This window comes from Musa acuminata, chromosome BXJ1-6 (assembly GCF_036884655.1).
Source record: "Musa acuminata AAA Group cultivar baxijiao chromosome BXJ1-6, Cavendish_Baxijiao_AAA, whole genome shotgun sequence".
Lineage (NCBI taxonomy): Eukaryota > Viridiplantae > Streptophyta > Magnoliopsida > Zingiberales > Musaceae > Musa > Musa acuminata.
Genome location: NC_088332.1, coordinates 11,290,191 through 11,308,736, shown reverse-complemented (window position 1 = coordinate 11,308,736; position 18,546 = coordinate 11,290,191). Strand labels below are relative to the sequence as shown.

Here is an 18,546-nt window from a genome sequence, read left to right as displayed (position 1 = left end):
TTCAGAAACAAAAAAGTCGAAAATTCGTGGAATATAATAGTGTAAAGAATATAAATTAGAATTAGATGTAATGTTATTGATAAAAAAAATTAAAGGTAGTACGAGAGAGAACGAGTGAGAGGTTTTTCTTTTAAATTTTGTTTCCCAAGTACCATTATTATAAAAAAAAATTATATTTTTCAGTAATCGTCATATATATATATCCATTCACACTTTTTTTGACTGTATATAATAATGCCTCATATAAAGAAATTATGTATGTTAGGTCATCAACATTGCTTCATCATATGTGGATGTCGGTGGTTGACTTGAATTCGACTTGATTCGTCGTATATTATTTATGTTTGTAAAAGGAATTTTGGTTATGATTAAGGTCTTAAAGCTTTCGAGGTAGAATGGTCCTGTAGTGTTTCTCTTGCACAATGATTGATGTCGGGAGTGAGAGTTATGGACGTGATCTTTTCTACGGACAAATTATCATCTCCCTTTGTGACTTAAAGTAAAGAGAGACCATATCCAATTTTACCTTGTATATTAGTTTTGTTAGTCCCATTCAAGTAACTAAGATGTCATGTGTTGAGCTTTAATTAAATTAGAGATAAATGTTTTTTTCTCTTGTGTTCCTATAAGCCCTCCTCGTAAACGAGGAAGAGGCGTCATGGGGGGAATTTATTTTGCGTCGATTGTGTCATTGTTCCAGCTTGCTAGTATTTATTTTATTTGATTTTATTGGTGCTGCTTATTCTGACAGTCAATATGGTGATTTTGTGTTTATTGGACGCTCGCCCAATATTGTAAGTGTGTGAATAGATTAACCCTTTATGAGCAGATTCAATTGTGCATTCACATGTAGAATCTATATTAAATCACCACGACTTGGGTCTCTTTCTTGGGCGGGACACCAAATTCTTGTATCTTTACCGATTAAAATGTGGAGAACGCAGATTATTATTTACTATTTTTTGTTTCATGATTATATATTTATATATAAGAAAAAGATTAAAAATTACTGAAATGATTGATGGATTATGATATACAAATGTGAAAAATCATCAATTAATATGCAAATAATCCTTATCAGGAATGATATTTCTCAAATATTCATAGCTTATGTGATCTCTCGGGATATGATTTTATTTTATCGAGCATACTCCATAACATGGTACGTTGCCGATGATTAATATTAGTATTAAGATATAGATGAGAGTATAACTTCAAATATTTATAAATAATATATCCATTGTTTTTGTCCATGGGTAGTTGAGATGCATCAAGAATTATTTTTTTTTGCCTTTGCGACGTTGATTATCCTCAGGGTGATAGAGACGGATCAAGAGAGGATTTTTTTAATGTCTGCGATGTTGATTTTTATCATTTTTACATTAATCAAAAAATCATGTGACATTAACGGTGAATATATAATCATCACTTTTTATCTTTTTCAAAAATTTTGTGGTATATTTTGGTAACTCACCATCATCCACGACCACATCAGCATCAAGGGCAATACGTCGGAGCATACCCCTGGTCAACGCCATCCTGCAAAGGTCGGACGACGCCAACCAAGTACGGCACCGTCCCACAGAGACCAGGTCAACGTCGACCAAGTACAGCGCCATCCCGTAAAGATTGGGTCATCGCGAAGATCGGGTCGACGTTGACCGAGGACTACGCCGGTCGACAAGAGTTAGGACGGCGCCGGCCGAGTACAACGCCGACAATCATAAATATGATATGTACGATTGGTCCATGGCGGAAGGATAAAAACCTCTCGTGAGGTTGGTAACAATGGTATTCGGTTCATTTTCCACCAAGTGCTAACAAGATCTTCGAAGTCGGAAACCCCCTTCCCGACCCCGACCTGTGTGCAGGGACCAGAGATAGAGAGGCAGGTGGTCAGCCAAGGGGAGCTTCCAAACTCTGAAGCCAGAGCCTAAGCCTGACCTCACCGGATGACGATCCCCGCGGCCCGAGCACCGACGTAGATGATCTTGTGCACTCGAGGCTGAACTAAGCTGTGTTGACTCCCTCTGCTACGACATAAAGGATCACTATCGGTCATGATGAATGAACTTATCATAGGACTAAAAAAAGATTGGACTATCATGATTAAGAATCACAAGATTTTTTTACATTCTATTTCCAACCGCCTTCAAGGGTAGAAAACAAAGTCTTCTTCATTGATCGGAGCACCAAGAAGAGCAAGTTCATCAGCAATAACTTCAATATCATGAAGATAGTAAGATAAGGGCTTTGAGTTAAATAATATAATTTGAAGATCTCTTATCATAAAGTTTACTAATTTTAATCATGCATCTCCGAGGGGTATCATTAATTCGATGAGAGATGGTGTCGCTATTGGAAGGGATTAAAGCAACAAAATGTTTTTGTGAATCCTCTCCTGTCATGGAAAAGATAAAACAAAAAAAATAAAAGAAAGAAACAGAGGAGGAAAAAAACAAAGGTCACGAGAGTATTTGGAAGTACAATACTACCAAAGATCTAAAGAATTATAAAAACAGAGAGATCGTGAGAGTCTTCGGAGCAGCAACGGTACCATAAAAGATCTAAATAAATATAAAAACACTTATGAGAACACCAAAATGACTATTTACTCGTATGTTTTATATTACATGATTATATACTTATATCAAAATTGATAATAAAAAGTACAACCCATAGAATGACTCTTGGATTATACATGCTAACATATTTGTGCTAATTATAATCAATAGTAATATGAAGAATTATGATTTTTTGTAATATCATGAATGAAATTTCTTTGATATTCATGATTTATATGATCTCTTTAAATATGATTTGATTTGATGAGTTAAACGTATCAAAGCAACCAATAACTGCATCCAACAACATAAAGGATACCGATATCTATAAAATGCTATTGACAAAAAGACCTGATTTTGACATGATCAATTTAAGCATTTTGATCATATTGAACAAGCTTCTCCATAACAAATTACTAGGTCCAAAAGACACAGCTGCAAGCCCACTTCACACAAAGTATTTAAAGACGAAAAGATAGAGGTTGATAAGAGTTACAAGAAAAAAAAAAGATTTCTCCGTCATTGTCTTCTAGATGTAGCTTGGTGCAATCACCAAGTTCTTTTACATGCTTTTGAGATAACGATGCCAGGAGCAGCAGGCTGAGGACCTCCTCCTTGGAGTCAAATAACATCTTGATTCTTTAAATGTGAGATTCTGGTTCCAGTTTTTCTGCCCTGCCAATAATAATATGCACATTAGTATCGACAAAACAACTTATATATATATATATATATATGTATATATATATGTATATGTATAAATATATATGTATATATATGTACATGTATATTATGTATATATGTATATATATGTATGTATATATATATATATGTATGTATATATATATATATATATATATATATATATATACATGTGTATACATATATATACATATATATATGTATACATATGTATATGCTTGTATGTATGTATGTACATGTATACATAGGCATGTATATATGTTATGCATACATATGTATATATATACTCTGGAATGAGTGGCTTACATTACACTGGTGGTGGAGGCAAGTCCAACAGGAGCCAAAACCCAACACAGTCTTCTGAATCAAAACTCTCTTGGATGGCAAGAAAATGCAGACCTCCACACGCCTTCTTTGCAGCTTCCCAAGCCTCTGCCTCCTTTGTCGTTGCTGCATTTTTCTTGTAGGTGGCGTAGATATACCTGGTAGAAACTCCAACTGATAGAATCAAGCAGGCCCGGGAAACATCTACTTCCACCAAGCAGACCTCCAAGCCATTCATCCAAGCTGGTCATCATAAAACACCCGCATTTGGTCAGGCAATTTCCAATGTGTTTGAGAGAGCTGGACCACATAAGAGAATCAAAATTGCACTAGTGTGTATATAATGCTTTGCAGATACTTCTTATCACCATTTCAAACTACTGTTATATGACAGTGATTTAAACATTCAGAACTATATTGTTCGATTGTGATTTGTTTCCCCCAAAAAGAACTTGTATTACTTAAGAAGGAATGAATATAACCCGTGCTAGAAGAATCAGCACTCAAAAAGGAAGCAAGAGGATTCGGCCAATTGCCTCTCCATAAAAAGGAATTTTTAGTTACTTGACAAAGCCAGTCAACCAATTTGCACATCGGTTTCCTTCTCTGAGTACATAATTGTGACATTAACCCTGCACTCAAGAAAGAAAATTTTGAGACATAAACTCCAAGAATGTACCTGCCAAAGGTTTAGCACGTGAAGACGCAACAGCAAGCCCAGGAACCAATGTCTTGTCTTCCATTTCAAAGCCCAAAAGCTCCAAGTCCAGGCTCCCTCCAAAGGCATATCTTGTCTCAAAAGATGAGATTTCTTCCAAAACAGCTAAAACAATCAAAAAACATTCTGCCATTAGAAATAAGAATAAGACTATCCATTGGCAGAACTATGAAATAGGAGGGGAAAAATAAAATGATGGCTACAACACAATTTCGAGATTGATGCAAGTGTCTCACCTCACCCCAAAAGAAAGAGAGTAAAACATGTTTCCAGAGATGAATAAGTTCCACAGGGTAAAACCTTTCTCTTCTAGTCTACCACCTGTATCATTGGAGTGTCTTACACTCTAGCAAAGGGACAATTAGGTTCTCACTTTACTATGTCATCGACTTACAAATAACATGAGAATGGTCCTTCAAACCTTGGTCTTTTCCAGGCTTATTAGACTGCAGGACCAATGGACAAGAAAAGAAACAGCCTTGAGGAAGAGACACCACAATGGAGATGGAGGGGAAATGGTGCATTCAGCACAAATTCACAAAACAATTCCTTAAGAACAGTGACACTGTGTATTCTTAGACTATGATGACACTTAGAATACTCTTAGGCCTATGGGATCCACCTGAGAAGTTCTGATTTGAAGTAGGCACTCTAAACATAAAGACAACTTTGTGCTTTTTGGTAAGGTCTATAATTGTTTACATTTCCTGTCTGCTTGATTACATTAAGATTCAGCAAAACCTTGTTTTATTTCCAGCAATTTGCAGCTGAAACGGACAGGAAGATTTATGAACAACTTGTAAGGACCTTAGGATATCTTCTCCCTTCTGTATTTTATTTCCTATTTTATCTCTTACCCCTGTTAAATCTCTCTTTTCCTTCTTCATTTCATGCTTCCAAATCAATCAAAGTTGGTAGTAGCTTCCGAAGTGACAAGGTGATGCCACAAACATTCAGAAATTGAATATATGCCACCAGGCAGTATGCAAAAAGGACTCAAGGAAACAACAAATATGGTTTATAAACAACTCAACCGAAGCATCAAATTCAAGATACAAAGACCAAAAAGGACCATGTCCTCTATCGAAATCATACATTGGTATAGAAATGGGGAACTATTAGCAATTTATTGGAAGCACATAAGTTCACTAGAGATGATCTCTCGAGGCATATATAGAAAATGTTATTTCGTGAATTTCTTTCACCAAGTCTTTTGTCTAATTCTTCAGTTTTCACAGTTCTCCAAACAGAGAATTAAAATCATAAACTCGACTGCAGTCATTGATTTCATTACTTTGGCTAGAAAAGAGAACAAGGTTAAGTACAGCCACTTTTATTAGTCATGCCATAATTATTTTTCATGACAAACCAACAAAAAGGAGAAGCTCATAAGCTAGCCACTTTTATTTTTTCAAGGAAATTTCAGCATGTACCTGAATAAGGTAATTGAACAAATGCCCACTTTTCCCCAAAGAGGTTATCTGGAAGATCCATAGGAAATGGATTATCTAAAGCTAAAAGTGGCTTTGATCCTTGTTGAAAACCAGGATGACGGGTGTACACTGTCTCATAGCGCTCTTCCAGCCATAAAATAAGTGTTATGCACTGCAAATCATAAGGACTATAACAACATGAGACATTGCTAAAAGTGATAAGTTGTGAAAAGTTGATGTCGTAACCACTGCACTCAAGATCTGCATAAGATTGACTCTGCCATGAAACCTTAAACATATGAAACTTGCCCAGCGAACACACTGGCCATAAATTTCCACTGGACAGAATCTAGAACTGTGAGCAAAGTTGTTTCTTGTGTTTTCTTTGAGATATATGGGAGCTTCTTCTAAACTTAGAAGTGGTGTCTAAAGACTTCATCAGAATAAACATACTTATTGGTGTCAGAAAAAGAACAAACTATAGAAGTATGGAAGTCATTCACCTCTTGCCTGTGAATTGACCTCTAGCAATCTGCAATGTGCAATAATTCCCCAGAGGTGCCACTTAAATCCAAACTAGATGGCACACCAAGTTCTCTGTGTTTCTTTGTTAATCCGATCCGTGCATAAATTAATCTGGCAAATGTATCACACGGATGCCTCCCATTTTAAGTAAACCATGTCAATGATTCCAAGGACTCTCGTCTGAGATCTTGATAGGTAATGACATGCTGTATACAAATAGGTGACTACTAAAAGCTGTAGATTCAGCAATTCTTATTATCAAGTCTAGAATTGCCTTGTTAAAATGGAACATGAATTCTTGTTAATGTAAGGGATATTCTCAATGTGAAGCATCGCCACTTTAAGAAACGAAACGAGGATGAGGAGAAAAGAGAGAGAAGGAGGGAGATGGCACACCCGTTTACTGGGGATTGCTTTGATTCCGAGCTCATTGCAAGCTCTAGTTATGATCGTCTGCATCTGTGACCTGAAAGAGAGAAGCAGGTGAGCGACTGGGCAAAATGAGGCGGACAAAAATGGGGAAAAGAGCGACCTGAAGAATCGGATCTTCTCGGGCAAGGGCACGCCCAGCATGTCGCTGATGGAAGCGATGGCGTCCTTCAAGGTGACGCTGTTGATGACGTTATTGGGGAAGAATCGGGTGAACTGGAGGGAGAGGGTGCGATCACAGACGACGAGCTCCCACAGCTTCTTCCCCCGGTCGTCGAGGATGGGGCGGGAGCAGAAGTCCACCTCCCACTCCCGGATGCTCCCGGGATCCACCGCCGGGTCCAGGAACCGCAACTCCGCCGTCGGGTCCACCGCCTCCTCCTCGTCGGCCTCCTCTTGTAGGTCCTCCTCATCGTCAGCAGCGGTGGACGTCGTTGAGACGGAGGCTGATGGCGACTGGAGCCGGGGCCGCCGCGTTCCGGAGTGGGTAGCGGGAGGGGGGAGAAGCGATAGAGGAAAGGAGCGGGGCTTGGAGAGAGGGTGAAGAGAGGAAGCAGGGAGCGGTGCGGGCTGCCGCCTGGTGACTCTGATTCTAGAGGAATAACAGTTGAGGCCGAGCGTCGCCATGGTTGTTTGATCGCGAAGCAGTGCCCGCTCTCTGGCCAACCAACGAACTAGGGGAGAGGAGACGTTATCCTGCTCGTGTCCGATTCCGGGATCTTACCATGTGCAGTCGCGTCGGTCGAGCCCCACGAACCTGGACCTGACAGGGATTCGATCTAACGTAACTGAACATTCCCGAGGAACTCGAGAAGACCAAACTGGTTCGAATTAGGCTGACGCAGCAAATTCCATTAATTAACTAACTAATGAACATATATCTACGAAGGGCGAGCAGACCAAATATAAACATACCTATAATTCAGTTAGTAGCTTGCTATAATTATTTAACTAATGAACTGCCCTATAATTATTTAACTAAGCTACATACGAAATTTCAACTTGTGTTTTTTGCAATTTCTCAATAATGCAATAATTTGCAGCTCATGGAGGTTTTTGAGCAAAACCCAACATGCGCTGCGATCTGAAATCTTACCAACTTCAGATACTGTTTTCTGGATAATGGTTTATTTTGGATGCACTCTCCAGTGTAAACACAAAATGAATAATACATGTAGCTCATACAGCCATCTGGAACTCCAAGAGAACACAGCTCTTCAATCCTCCAACTCGATGATCTTCACCACTGAAGCATCCCCAACTTTCTGGCAGACAACAACTCGATCATGAGTCTTAATCAAACCAGAGGCCTTGCCATGATCAAGAGCAACCTTCAGAACTGACTCATTGGAAGAACTAGTAGATTCAGCCTGCAAGAATACAAGACAAAAAACTGCATTGCATAAAACAAATCAAGCAGGAAATATGACATATAATTACCGTTAAATAGAAGCACAGTAGAAATAAGCTTTGAGCAATAAAAGGTTACAAAATCCAATAGTGTGTAAAAAGATAAAGATCAGTCTCGATCATAACAATTATCCCACCACTAACAGCTTAATTAAGCCCATACAATGACAATATTAAAATATCAATTTATTAACAGACCCCACCCTTCGGTTCAACATCATTTTGACTGGAACTGTTTGACAGTGATTGAAAGAGGCGCTCGGGCGCTCGGGCGAGGCTCGAGCGCCTCGCTAATGTCCCAGGCGACGCGCTTCAAACAGGCGCCGCCTGGGCGCTCGCCCGAGCCCAGGCGCTGGGCGCTTCGGGCGAGCGCTTAGGTAAACCAAGTGACCGAACCAAGATTTTAGGTCTGGTTCGGTCCTGGTTCGGTTGTTAGTTGGTTCAATCGAACCAACTAAACCGATATAACCCTTACCCAACCCTAACCCGCTGCCGCTCCTGATCTCGTTGCTCGTTGCTCGTCGCTCCTGCTCGCGCCTCCCGCGAGCCCTCCAGCCGCTCGCGACTCCCGCGAGCCTTCCCTCTGCTCGTGCCTCGCGCGAGCCCTCCAGTTGCTCGCGACTCCCGCGAGCCTTCCCTCTGCTCGCGCCTCCCGCGAGCCCTCCCGCTGCTCGCGCCTCCCGCGAGCCTTCCCTCTGCTCGCGACTAGAATTTTTATTTAAAATAGCATATTTTTTATTTAAAATTTTAAATAATTATATTATATATTTTTATATTTTAGCGCCTCGCTTCGCTCGGGCGAGCGCCTCGGGCGTTTTTGGACCTTGGCGCCTTTTGGCGCCTAGCGCTTTTTAAATCACTGCTGTTTGATTAGCTATTATTACCATGTTTATATCTCATGCAGCTATAAACCAATGCTTTCAAAAGCACTAGGCGATAAGATGCCAAAAACACTCTAAGTGCTAAGCGCCCACCCGTTCGAGCAAAAAGAGGCACTCCCAAATCTAAAAATTTTAAAATTATATATTATGATTAATAAATATGATAACAAAAATAAAAATAACACATACATATAAAGTACCAACTTACATTGCAAGAAATAACAGCAGATATAAAAGTAGCTATGTTCCTACCTAATATGATTCATATAGAGGTCCTACATACACAAGTCCTAGCGCCGAAGGAGAAGAAACTGTCACTGGCATCACCAAGCACGTTGTCGCCATTGAAAGAGTGGTGGTCGGGGAAGTAATAGATCAAGGTGTCAGGTTTGCCATCGTCGCCTCACCTCTGCCACCACACACACCCCCCTCCCCACAACCTCAACTACCGCCCCTCCTTCCTCCGCGACTCTTCCACCATCTCCCCTTAAAACTCCAACCCTAAAGTTCAAGATCTGACGGCATAGGGCGGATGAGGCTCGCAGCACGATCGTGTAGAGCGGAGAAAGCTTATGATCTGGCAACATAGGGCGGAGGCGGCTCATGGTAGCGTTTCAAATTCCTTACACTAGGTCAGGCATACAATGGCAGGGGAGAAGAGCGTGTTGTTTGGGTTGTGGATGGGGCATGTAAGTGATGTGAATAGTTTGTTTGATTGAGCCAACTATGTAAAATAGGTTGAATCTAGACTCGTTTTGCATCGAACACCCGCCTAAGTCACCCAGCGCCTGGGCCCAAGCATGTGCCCGAGTGGCGCCTCCTTCGAACGCCTCGCCTAACCCAATTACAAGGCACTCGAGCCTCGCCTAGGTGACTGCCTTTTGAAAACACTGCTATAAACTAAAGATTCCTATATGGCCATTTTCTCTTTGACAGGATATCAAAGACAACATGACATACATTTTGCCTCAGAGAGCTTGAGGCATTGTTTGTGAAAAAATAAAACAAATATTGGGACTTCATTTTTTTCTATCAAGCATAGCCTAGTCCGAATTGCTCATTAAAAGATACAACCTATGCATTGTGAGAATCTTTAAAACGTGAGGCAGATTCCAAGATCAACACATCAAATCTGTTATTACCAGCACCAACATTGAGAGGCAATTTAATCCTCTGAAAACATTATTCCTCTGAACAAGTGAAACACCAAGTCTTTGGCTGGAAATATGCCAAGTTGAATAAATTGATTGGGAATAAACAATGCAAGATATCCTACAAAAGAATGCAAGAAATTTTCTCATATGTACTGTGGAATTCCACAGTAATACAAGAATAATATGATGCTTACAAGATGAGAAATGAAAATACTTACAGGATGGCGAGGATCAGCAAGCATGGGAAAAAGGCCTCTAACTATGAGCGATTGTCTAGCCTGCCAATATTATTAGCTTCATTAGTGTTGACTTCATTGTACCTGCTAATAACTATCTATAAAATAAATATGAGTGGCGGAAAGATCACAAAAATCACGACCATATGTCAAGGGTAGATCAATTACTGGAAATAATAAAAAAGAATGAAAACGAGATCCTTAATTATTACTAGTGCAAATCATCTCCATAACTCAATAACTCAGATCTAGTTAATAAAAAAATGGGTACTAAAACACATACTTCAAACGCGCCACTGAAACTCCACCGAAGTTGGTTTGTTTTAAGCCGAGGGATGACCACAGATAGTACAGGCATGGTAGGCCTATACTTGGCGATTAACCTACCAAAGAACAAGAGGAAGTCTGATGCATGTGTAAACTTTTGATATGTGCCCTCAAAAAACAAAAGCTACATGGATGTTTGAATGAATTTCAACTGAAATAGCACCTTGCAGCTCTACCAGATGAAGTGAAACAAATTATCACAGAAGCCTTGACTTTAATAGCAGCACGTACCTATAGAAAATCATCACAGGAAAGTTACTCAAGCATATCCTCTAACTTCTCTAAAGTAAACTTCATTATATAGTGGCTAAAGAATAAAGAAGTTAATAGCATACAGCTGATGAAGCAATGGACTCCAAATGGGTCATCGGTTCTCCAACATATTTCACGGTCTTCTTAAAGTACAAATCCTGGTTGAAAACTTTCTCTGCCTGCAAAAGTTGTTTCCATGATGATCCAAATGCAAGCAACACAAAGATAAGAGAGAAGTGAAAACAGGAAGGGAGTGGGGACTAAAGAAATGCGCATTGCAAAAGCAATTAATCACAAGAACATAATGAGTTCATAAAACAATGCTATCCATCCACTATCACCAAAATACATAACTTTGATAAGACTGAAACCTCACATGATCAATCACAAGTTTTTCCTAAATAAATTATTCATTATCTAGACATCCAAAAACCCTCAACAGACTTCCGTAGTAACATGTAATATTTTGTAACTACCATGAACAAAAGATTAGAGATCCTGTAACCAAAATAGAATAGAACATGCATCTAGCAACATTGTCTTAGATAGGCAAAATTTAAAAGATTATTTGTCTCGTGCTAATGAAACAGCCATTTTTTGTATGTTTGATACTGTGATCATTATAGGTTGACTTTCTGTAGTTCATTCAACCATGTTTTTTTGGGCAAAAACAGCATGCTGATTAATCAGATATCAAGAACACAAAATGGGACAACATGAAGGCAATACAAATAGTCAAAATTATGTGTGAAGTAGCCACTAAAAAATTATGTATAACTGTAGCATATATGAAAATAAAAGTTGCATGTCAAAAGCTTCTTCTGTCATTCAAACTTTTTCATATATTTTATATACTTCCAGAACAACTATAAGTTTATTATTAATAATCAAAAGTATTGGAGAAAATCTTATACAATAACAGAAGGCTCACCTCATAACAAATTCTACCTACGGTTGAAATAGTTTCAACAGGGTACAATCCACGAAGTGTTTCAGCACCCAAAAGTATTGCATCACTTCCTGGAAAGAATCAAAATTGGTAGTCTGAAGTTATAAAATCGGAAAATACTTAACACATGACCAAAATTATACAAAGCAATTAGTTTCCTATACAGATAGAATATACCATCAAGTATTGCATTCGCCACATCAGTTGCTTCTGCACGTGTTGGTCTCAAGTTGTCAGTCATGCTGTCAACCACACGCGTGATGACTGCTGGCTTTCCAGCCATGTTGCACTTATAGACAGCAGCCTTTTGGAATAAAAACACCTGCAGGAAAATCTCAGAAATCATGCAACAAGTCATCAACCAAATTAGTTACAGTAACATAGATGAGAAATAGACACTTTCTAATGACAAATAAAAGAAAGAAGAATGACTGGATCACATTTTCCAGCTGCAATTTTGAACTATCAAAAGAATTGAACTTTTACATATCATCAAATACAAGAGATAATACTGCAATTTTTCCTTCTTTTTTGCTATTTTAACAGCTCTTGAATTAACCCATTTTATAATCAAAATAGCTAAGGGCCTAAACTCATAAAGAGCCTCATCAATATCTATGAATTATTTTAAAATTGACCCAAAGCTAAGGGCTGCATCATAAGAACCATGACAATAAATAGGCAACTAATAAGCTTATCTTGCTTCAGATTCAAATTCTTTTCATACTCTTTTATATAAATACAATAACTATTTTTATAACTTTAATCATAAAAAATATTAGGATATCAGATGATTTTGAATAGCTTTTATCCTCAATCATGGAAACTACCTCAAAGTTGGAGCAGCACATAATTAATGGGCAAATAAGAAATCAAAGTGCATCTATGTTGTCGAACAATCAGAATCAAATTTTGAGGTATTAGAAAAACAGACCACTGTAGTCACAGGACAACAGTGCTATGTATTTTAACGATAGAGTTTAAACAGAAATCATTTCAACCAAGGACTAAACAAAGAAGAACGAGACAAATCCAACAAGTTCAAATATCCAGAACAAACAAGCTAATAATGCCTATACAAAATTCAATAAACAAGGTAATAAGTTCAAATAGCCATAATAATCAAATTTCCCACCTTCTCAGGTGGGAGATCTATTCCAAGATTCCCACGCGAGAGAATGATGCCATCTGCTACTTGTAAAATCTCATCAAAATGTGTTAGACCCTGAAAGAAAATGAGCAATGCAACTTATAAACTTGACGTTGTAGGGTAAATGTTCCAAATTAATAACAAGTATCTTTGCAGCTGACCTCTACGCTCTCAATTTTGGCAAATATTTGAGTTTGGTAAAGATCACCTGACTTCGACAAGAATTCTCGGGCCTGAATTCAGTGATAGAAAATTGCAAAGCAATGTTATTAGATAAATAAACAAGTCAAGCTCCAGATCAGGCAAAATAAATTCACAATGAAAAAAGTGGCATTGAACATTTAAAAATTCTTAAAGAGTAAATATGTGAATAAAATAGCTTATTTGTCTCTCCAGATCAGGCAAAATAAATTCCCAATGAGAAAATAAATACATTGGGATAGAAATTTTTCATATTCTTAACAGAGTAAATACTGTAAGGTAAACACAAGTGATGTGAATGAAAATAACTTACTTGTCGAACATCTTCTGCATGCCTTGTATAAGATAAAGAAAGGAAGTCAATTTTGTTGCGGACACCCCATGTACTTATTGCCTAAAATATAGACAACACATTGCACGGAATAAGAAGCCTTTTAAATAAACTTAAGAGATTATAATAATCTATGAGCAAATTTAGTGCCTGCAAACCAGCAATTGAATTTCTTAAATGATAATTTGTTTCTCCCATGGACAACAGTCAGCACCTTGGTTTCAGATAATAAATACAATTTATGCACTAATTTGTTCAATATACTTAAAAAGACAAAATCAATAGGTTGTTTCCATCAAGAGATGAGTATAAAACATTGGGATAACCACTAATAACCAGTGTATAAAGTATAAACAATAGAAGTGAGAGACCATTGTACCACCAGCTATATACATTATTCTGAGGAATGACTTAACCTATGTTAAGCAGCTGATAAAAATCAAGTTGATAAAAATTGGGAGCTAGAGGCTAAAGGATGTGTCCTTTGTTAAGAACTGGGAGACCTTAAAATGATTGCAGAAAATTCATGATGATGAAAGACCTGGTTAGATCAAAAGTTGTTAACTGTATTACAAATTCATAACCCAACAACAACTCTTCTTTCTTTCCGTCTGAAAGTCACATTCGTTGCATTTTAGTGCAATATTATCTCTGTAATGAAGCTACACCATAGCTTCTTATGGTCGCTCTATGATGCACGTTAAAAATTACATAGTTGAAAGTTGAAACAAACAATGGGTGAAAGAGTTCTTCACATGAAAACTATCAGGAAACCTTTTAAGATGCTAAAAGCAATGCTGGTCAAGAACTGCACTGTTTGTCTTACAGTTTTATCAGCTTCAGAAAGTGTTGGCAAATCAATATGGATTTGGGAGACATGGAGAGTGAAGAGTGACCCCGCCAGTGTAGCAGTGTTTTTTATTATGCAGACTACATCAGCCCCTTTCACCTCAGAAACCTGCACAAACATACAAAAGAAAAATAAAAACTCGGTTGAAGTCTCAATAGCCCATGTAAAAAGCAACTGACACAACCAAGTATGGCAAGCTTAGTTGTGCACAATCCTACTTAGTATACGTTCACAGGAAATGCAGTACTAGTTCCTTTCAACAGCTAGATGAGACATAGTTATTGCGTCAGCTATCAGTTTTCAATGAATTGGATCAGGCAAGCCCACCAAAGCCATACCTCCAACCAAACAGAAGTAGTTTCACTACCAGTGAACAAGTATTGGCCAACAAATATTGTGTCTCCTTGCTTCACTGCCTGCAAAAAAATGATAGAAAATAAAATTTGATTAAAATAAATCTAAAATTCACATTGAACTAAATGTCTATTCTTACCATCAGATGGTCTTTATGTTATAATATAGTTGTGCTCAATGTCTAACAGTCAGCCTTAAATGATCATTTGTTACCATGCATGTTGTAACCAAAATAAGATAGGAAAAAGCTACATAAATTGTATCATTTTTTTCTTGTTTCTTAATAAAGCTTGCTTAGGTCCTCTTCAACCACTGCTCCTACCAATAATTTTAATTGACCCAACTCATCCACTGCATCCATGTTGGTTTAATTAAATCAAGCAACAATGAGCATGATTGGAAGGAAAAAAAATTGCTTGCCTTTGATAATCCGCTAAAGTTTATAGGCAACAGCTGAGATGATGCTTCCTGCTCCTGATCTGGGGTCAAAATAACATAAGCATCTGCTTCAAGTGAGATGGCCTTCTCACTTTTGTTTATGACCTGCAACTCTGGACCCACTGTATCCAACATGATCTGGGAAACAGGAAAATGATTTATGATCAATTAACAAAATTGTTTAGAATTGAAAAATGGTCGGTTGATCCTGAATTTGAAGATAGATCCTCATGATAAGGCAACTCAAAAAGAGGACCAACTTATAAGTCAAAAGAACCAAACATATGCCTAACTAGGCTGGTTGATATCCACAAATTGAAAAAGGGTGTAGAGTGTTTAAACACCCATAGGTCCAGTCTTTTTCTACCATATGCAGGATGTATTCATCGGGCTTTGGTAGCAATATATGAGATTTGTACGCTTAATGTGAATTAAACGAACCTTGTGCTCTGTCTGGTCTCTGGTGACCCGCTTGAACACTTGCACCATAGCATGGTATAAAAGACAGGTTGGTATGCTACTGAACCAGACCACATATATCACCACTTAGCGGTACAAGTTGGTGTACCATCCAATAGATCGACACCATAATGGTCGTGTGATGAAATCTTTTCATCTATATGCAGGATGTATTTGCTGGGCCTTGGTAGCAACATATGGGCTTTGTAGCCTTTGTATGAATTCAATGGATCTAGTGTTCTGCTATGGTCGGGGGTGCCCTGCTTGAACTATAGCATGATGTCAAATAGCATTCATTTGCTCGGGTACTGAACCAGACCATAAGTCGGTGCTAAGTGGTACAAGCTGGCATAACAGTAAAACATCGGCCCAATGGGTTGTACCGAGACACGATCCATGGTGCTTAAAACCCTATTAGGCTTTTCATCCACCGGCAAGTTGTCGAAAATCTTTGATCCATGTTACATGAATCTGTAAAACCCTATTAGGGCTTTCATCCACCAGCAGAAAAGGAGACGTCGAAAGGGGTACCGGTATCTACGACGCAAAAAGAGGAATAGTAAAGTGCAGACTTACGGCGCACAACTTTTGGGTGCTCTTGATAGCGGTCTTGAGGTTTTCCAGGGTCTCTTGATGATAGTCGACGTCCCCCCATGAGAAGTCAAATCTTGCCACTGTCACGAGAAGAACCCGATCAGCCGATTGAAACGAAACCGAGCGCTGATTAAAATAAAACTTCAAACGACTTCTTGATGAGAAGCAGCTTAGAAGATAACATGAGGCGTACCCGACATGCCGGCCTTGAGGCAGGCGGAGATCACCTCCACCGACCGGGACTTGGGACCGAGCGTGCCCACGATCTTGGTCATCGCAGGGAAGAAACTCTGCAGAGGCAAAAGGTCACACCAAATCAATTATCACGGAACGAAATAGAAGACTCCTCTTGGCAGAGGTTTCGATTCTATATATTTCCAAAAAGAAAATCATCCGATCAAAGATCAAGCGACAGAGGAAAGGCATACAGGCTTGGACGGCTCGAGGATGGAGACCATCCTGATGGGTTCTTCCAGGAGAAGGTGGGTCGAATGCATCTTTCTTGATCTGCGCCTCTGCTGCAACTACGCTCGTAGAGGAAGGAGGAAGAAAGAGGAAAGAAGCAGCGATACGAAACCAAAAGACTCGCAGCGACAGAAGCGTGCCCTCCTTTTGTTACGCTAATTCTTCTCCGCCCCCAGACGCCGTTCTCTGACCCAACTCTCTAGAGCGCAAATATTTGATGCTTCCATTCTCTTGTGATGCATGTCGCATTCCCGTCCGTTGATGTTTCATTGACTCGAGAATACACCGACTCGCCCATAGAATCGCGCCCGACACCTAAACTGGAATCAACGCGGTGGGGGACCCCATCGAGTGGTGTGTGGTGACCGAACGGGTGGTCAGGCATCCGACATCGATTCCGGCATGGCATGGCAATCATGTGACGGATGGAGGTTCCGTCGTGCGTCCGAATCAGCGGCGGACACGAGCTTTCGTTTGGGCGGCCAATCTCGGGTTCGCCCGGTCGTGCCCGCATCGGCGATTGCCGATAGAGTTGGAACATATGCAAGCATGCGACTTCAAATAAGTCGAGCTCGAGCGAAGCTGAGTTCGTGTTAAAATTATTAACAGATAAGGAACAATGTTGATGACCGACATGAAAAATATTCGATTTAATCCGGAACTCGATACGCGACGACGTTAATACTTCGTCATGTTAGTGCAACATATTTTATATATATATATATATATATATATATATATATATATATATATATTATGTTGGACAAATTATTTCTCTGATCGATTAGTGATGAGGGTAATAATGACGATTAGACTCGGGTTGACGACAGTTGCCCTAGATGACGCCATGCGACTTTGTTAACCTGACAAGCACCTGGTCAACACGGATTGGAAAACCGACCGAGGCACATTAACATCTTGTGCGAGCCCGGCCCTGCACGTCACGCCAATCGGTGTAAGACATTACCAGGAGTACGATCCCGTCCTCTGCAAGCGGGCACATCAGGCAACGATAACCTCCCCTATAAATACCCTCGCGTTTATCAGAGAAATTGGAGGAGGAAAGAAGCAAGCTAAACAAACCCCCTGCCACTCTCGGCTAACTTGATTGTCGGAGGGGTCGGATTGAGCTTCCCGACCCGACCTATATGTAGGTGTGAAGATGGTGGCCTCCCACTAAACGCCCAAGCGAGGAGCTCTCTCGTGGAGGAAATGACGATCCCATCCCGATTGGATCATCGTAGTTGGCCATCTCAGTGGACTCCAGGATCATTCTGGAAAGATCCCCTATCATCCGGATCTGAACCGAGCCACGTCGATCCTGAGACCACGGCTCAAAGTTATTTACGGAAGTTATATAAACGGTAAACATATAAATGCAAAATATAAAGCTGACACATTTTGATTTACTCTCGCAAAAGTTGAAATCTGTGCGATAGGGAAAGACGTGGATAAGAAACTTGATAAGTCCCACTCGGTTTCTAAAACAGTGATTAATTTAACATAGATTAATGGTTTGATGATTGTATTATTATTAATTTTAGTCTAGATTAAATAAAATTGATAAATCAATAATCTAATCAAACTTCAATCGTGATCTTAATATTTGAGAGATTGAAACACCCCGATTAATTTCACATCGGAAATAGATAAGAAATGTTGTTCCGTGGATCACTCGATCAGCGATTGATCCTTTTCTCCGTGATCGTTCTAACGTAGATTCTGACGCAATATTAGAATGGGTGTTCGCGGGATGCTTTCCCGCTCAACGGTCCCGTTTCCACCGGAAAAAATGATATA

At 39.3% G+C, this 18,546-nt stretch overlaps 2 protein-coding genes across 3 annotated transcripts; both read right to left on the bottom strand.

Annotated features, from left to right (window-relative positions):
• Nucleotides 1-2,880: 2,880 nt before the first annotated feature.
• On the bottom strand, nt 2,881-7,529 carry LOC135676242 (protein TAB2 homolog, chloroplastic-like). 2 transcript variants are annotated; one of them, XM_065187195.1, is made up of 6 exons: nt 6,799-7,529; nt 6,663-6,732; nt 5,742-5,913; nt 4,270-4,413; nt 3,573-3,833; nt 2,881-3,234 (listed from the first exon to the last, which is right to left on the bottom strand). In XM_065187195.1, exons 1-5 carry the CDS (start codon nt 7,320-7,322, stop codon nt 3,574-3,576), a joined length of 1,170 nt encoding a protein of 389 aa, XP_065043267.1. In that variant the 5' UTR covers nt 7,323-7,529; the 3' UTR covers nt 2,881-3,234; nt 3,573. The 2 variants fall into 2 exon arrangements, with proteins under 2 accessions (XP_065043267.1, XP_065043266.1); XM_065187194.1 differs by having other exon boundaries at nt 2,881-3,239; nt 6,799-7,526.
• A 158-nt stretch (nt 7,530-7,687) lies between these two features.
• Nucleotides 7,688-16,962, bottom strand: LOC103987726 (pyruvate kinase 1, cytosolic). The gene is made up of 16 exons (XM_009406112.3): nt 16,710-16,962; nt 16,475-16,571; nt 16,264-16,361; nt 15,211-15,366; nt 14,775-14,852; nt 14,413-14,544; nt 13,569-13,649; nt 13,216-13,287; nt 13,040-13,129; nt 12,082-12,226; nt 11,887-11,975; nt 11,039-11,134; nt 10,867-10,934; nt 10,660-10,759; nt 10,359-10,418; nt 7,688-8,065 (listed from the first exon to the last, which is right to left on the bottom strand). Exons 1-16 carry the CDS (start codon nt 16,776-16,778, stop codon nt 7,913-7,915), a joined length of 1,584 nt encoding a protein of 527 aa, XP_009404387.1. The 5' UTR covers nt 16,779-16,962; the 3' UTR covers nt 7,688-7,912.
• Between the last annotated feature and the right edge of the window lie 1,584 nt (nt 16,963-18,546).

What these genes read in the sequence shown, in the direction of transcription:
- LOC135676242 (XM_065187195.1), bottom strand. Translation starts at nt 7,322, where the DNA reads ATGGCGACGCTCGGCCTCAACTGTTATTCCTCTAGAATCAGAGTCACC. An exon ending in GAGAAGATCCGATTCTTCAG is followed by an intron (nt 6,733 to 6,798) that starts GTCGCTCTTTTC and finishes TCTCTCTTTCAG; the next exon opens with GTCACAGATGCAGACGATCA. An exon ending in TGTTCAATTACCTTATTCAG is followed by an intron (nt 4,414 to 5,741) that starts GTACATGCTGAA and finishes TGATTGTTTTAG; the next exon opens with CTGTTTTGGAAGAAATCTCA.
- LOC103987726 (XM_009406112.3), bottom strand. Translation starts at nt 16,778, where the DNA reads ATGCATTCGACCCACCTTCTCCTGGAAGAACCCATCAGGATGGTCTCC. An exon ending in GGCGAATGCAATACTTGATG is followed by an intron (nt 11,976 to 12,081) that starts GTATATTCTATC and finishes GATTCTTTCCAG; the next exon opens with GAAGTGATGCAATACTTTTG. An exon ending in GTTTCAGTGGCGCGTTTGAA is followed by an intron (nt 10,419 to 10,659) that starts GTATGTGTTTTA and finishes TAATATTGGCAG; the next exon opens with GCTAGACAATCGCTCATAGT.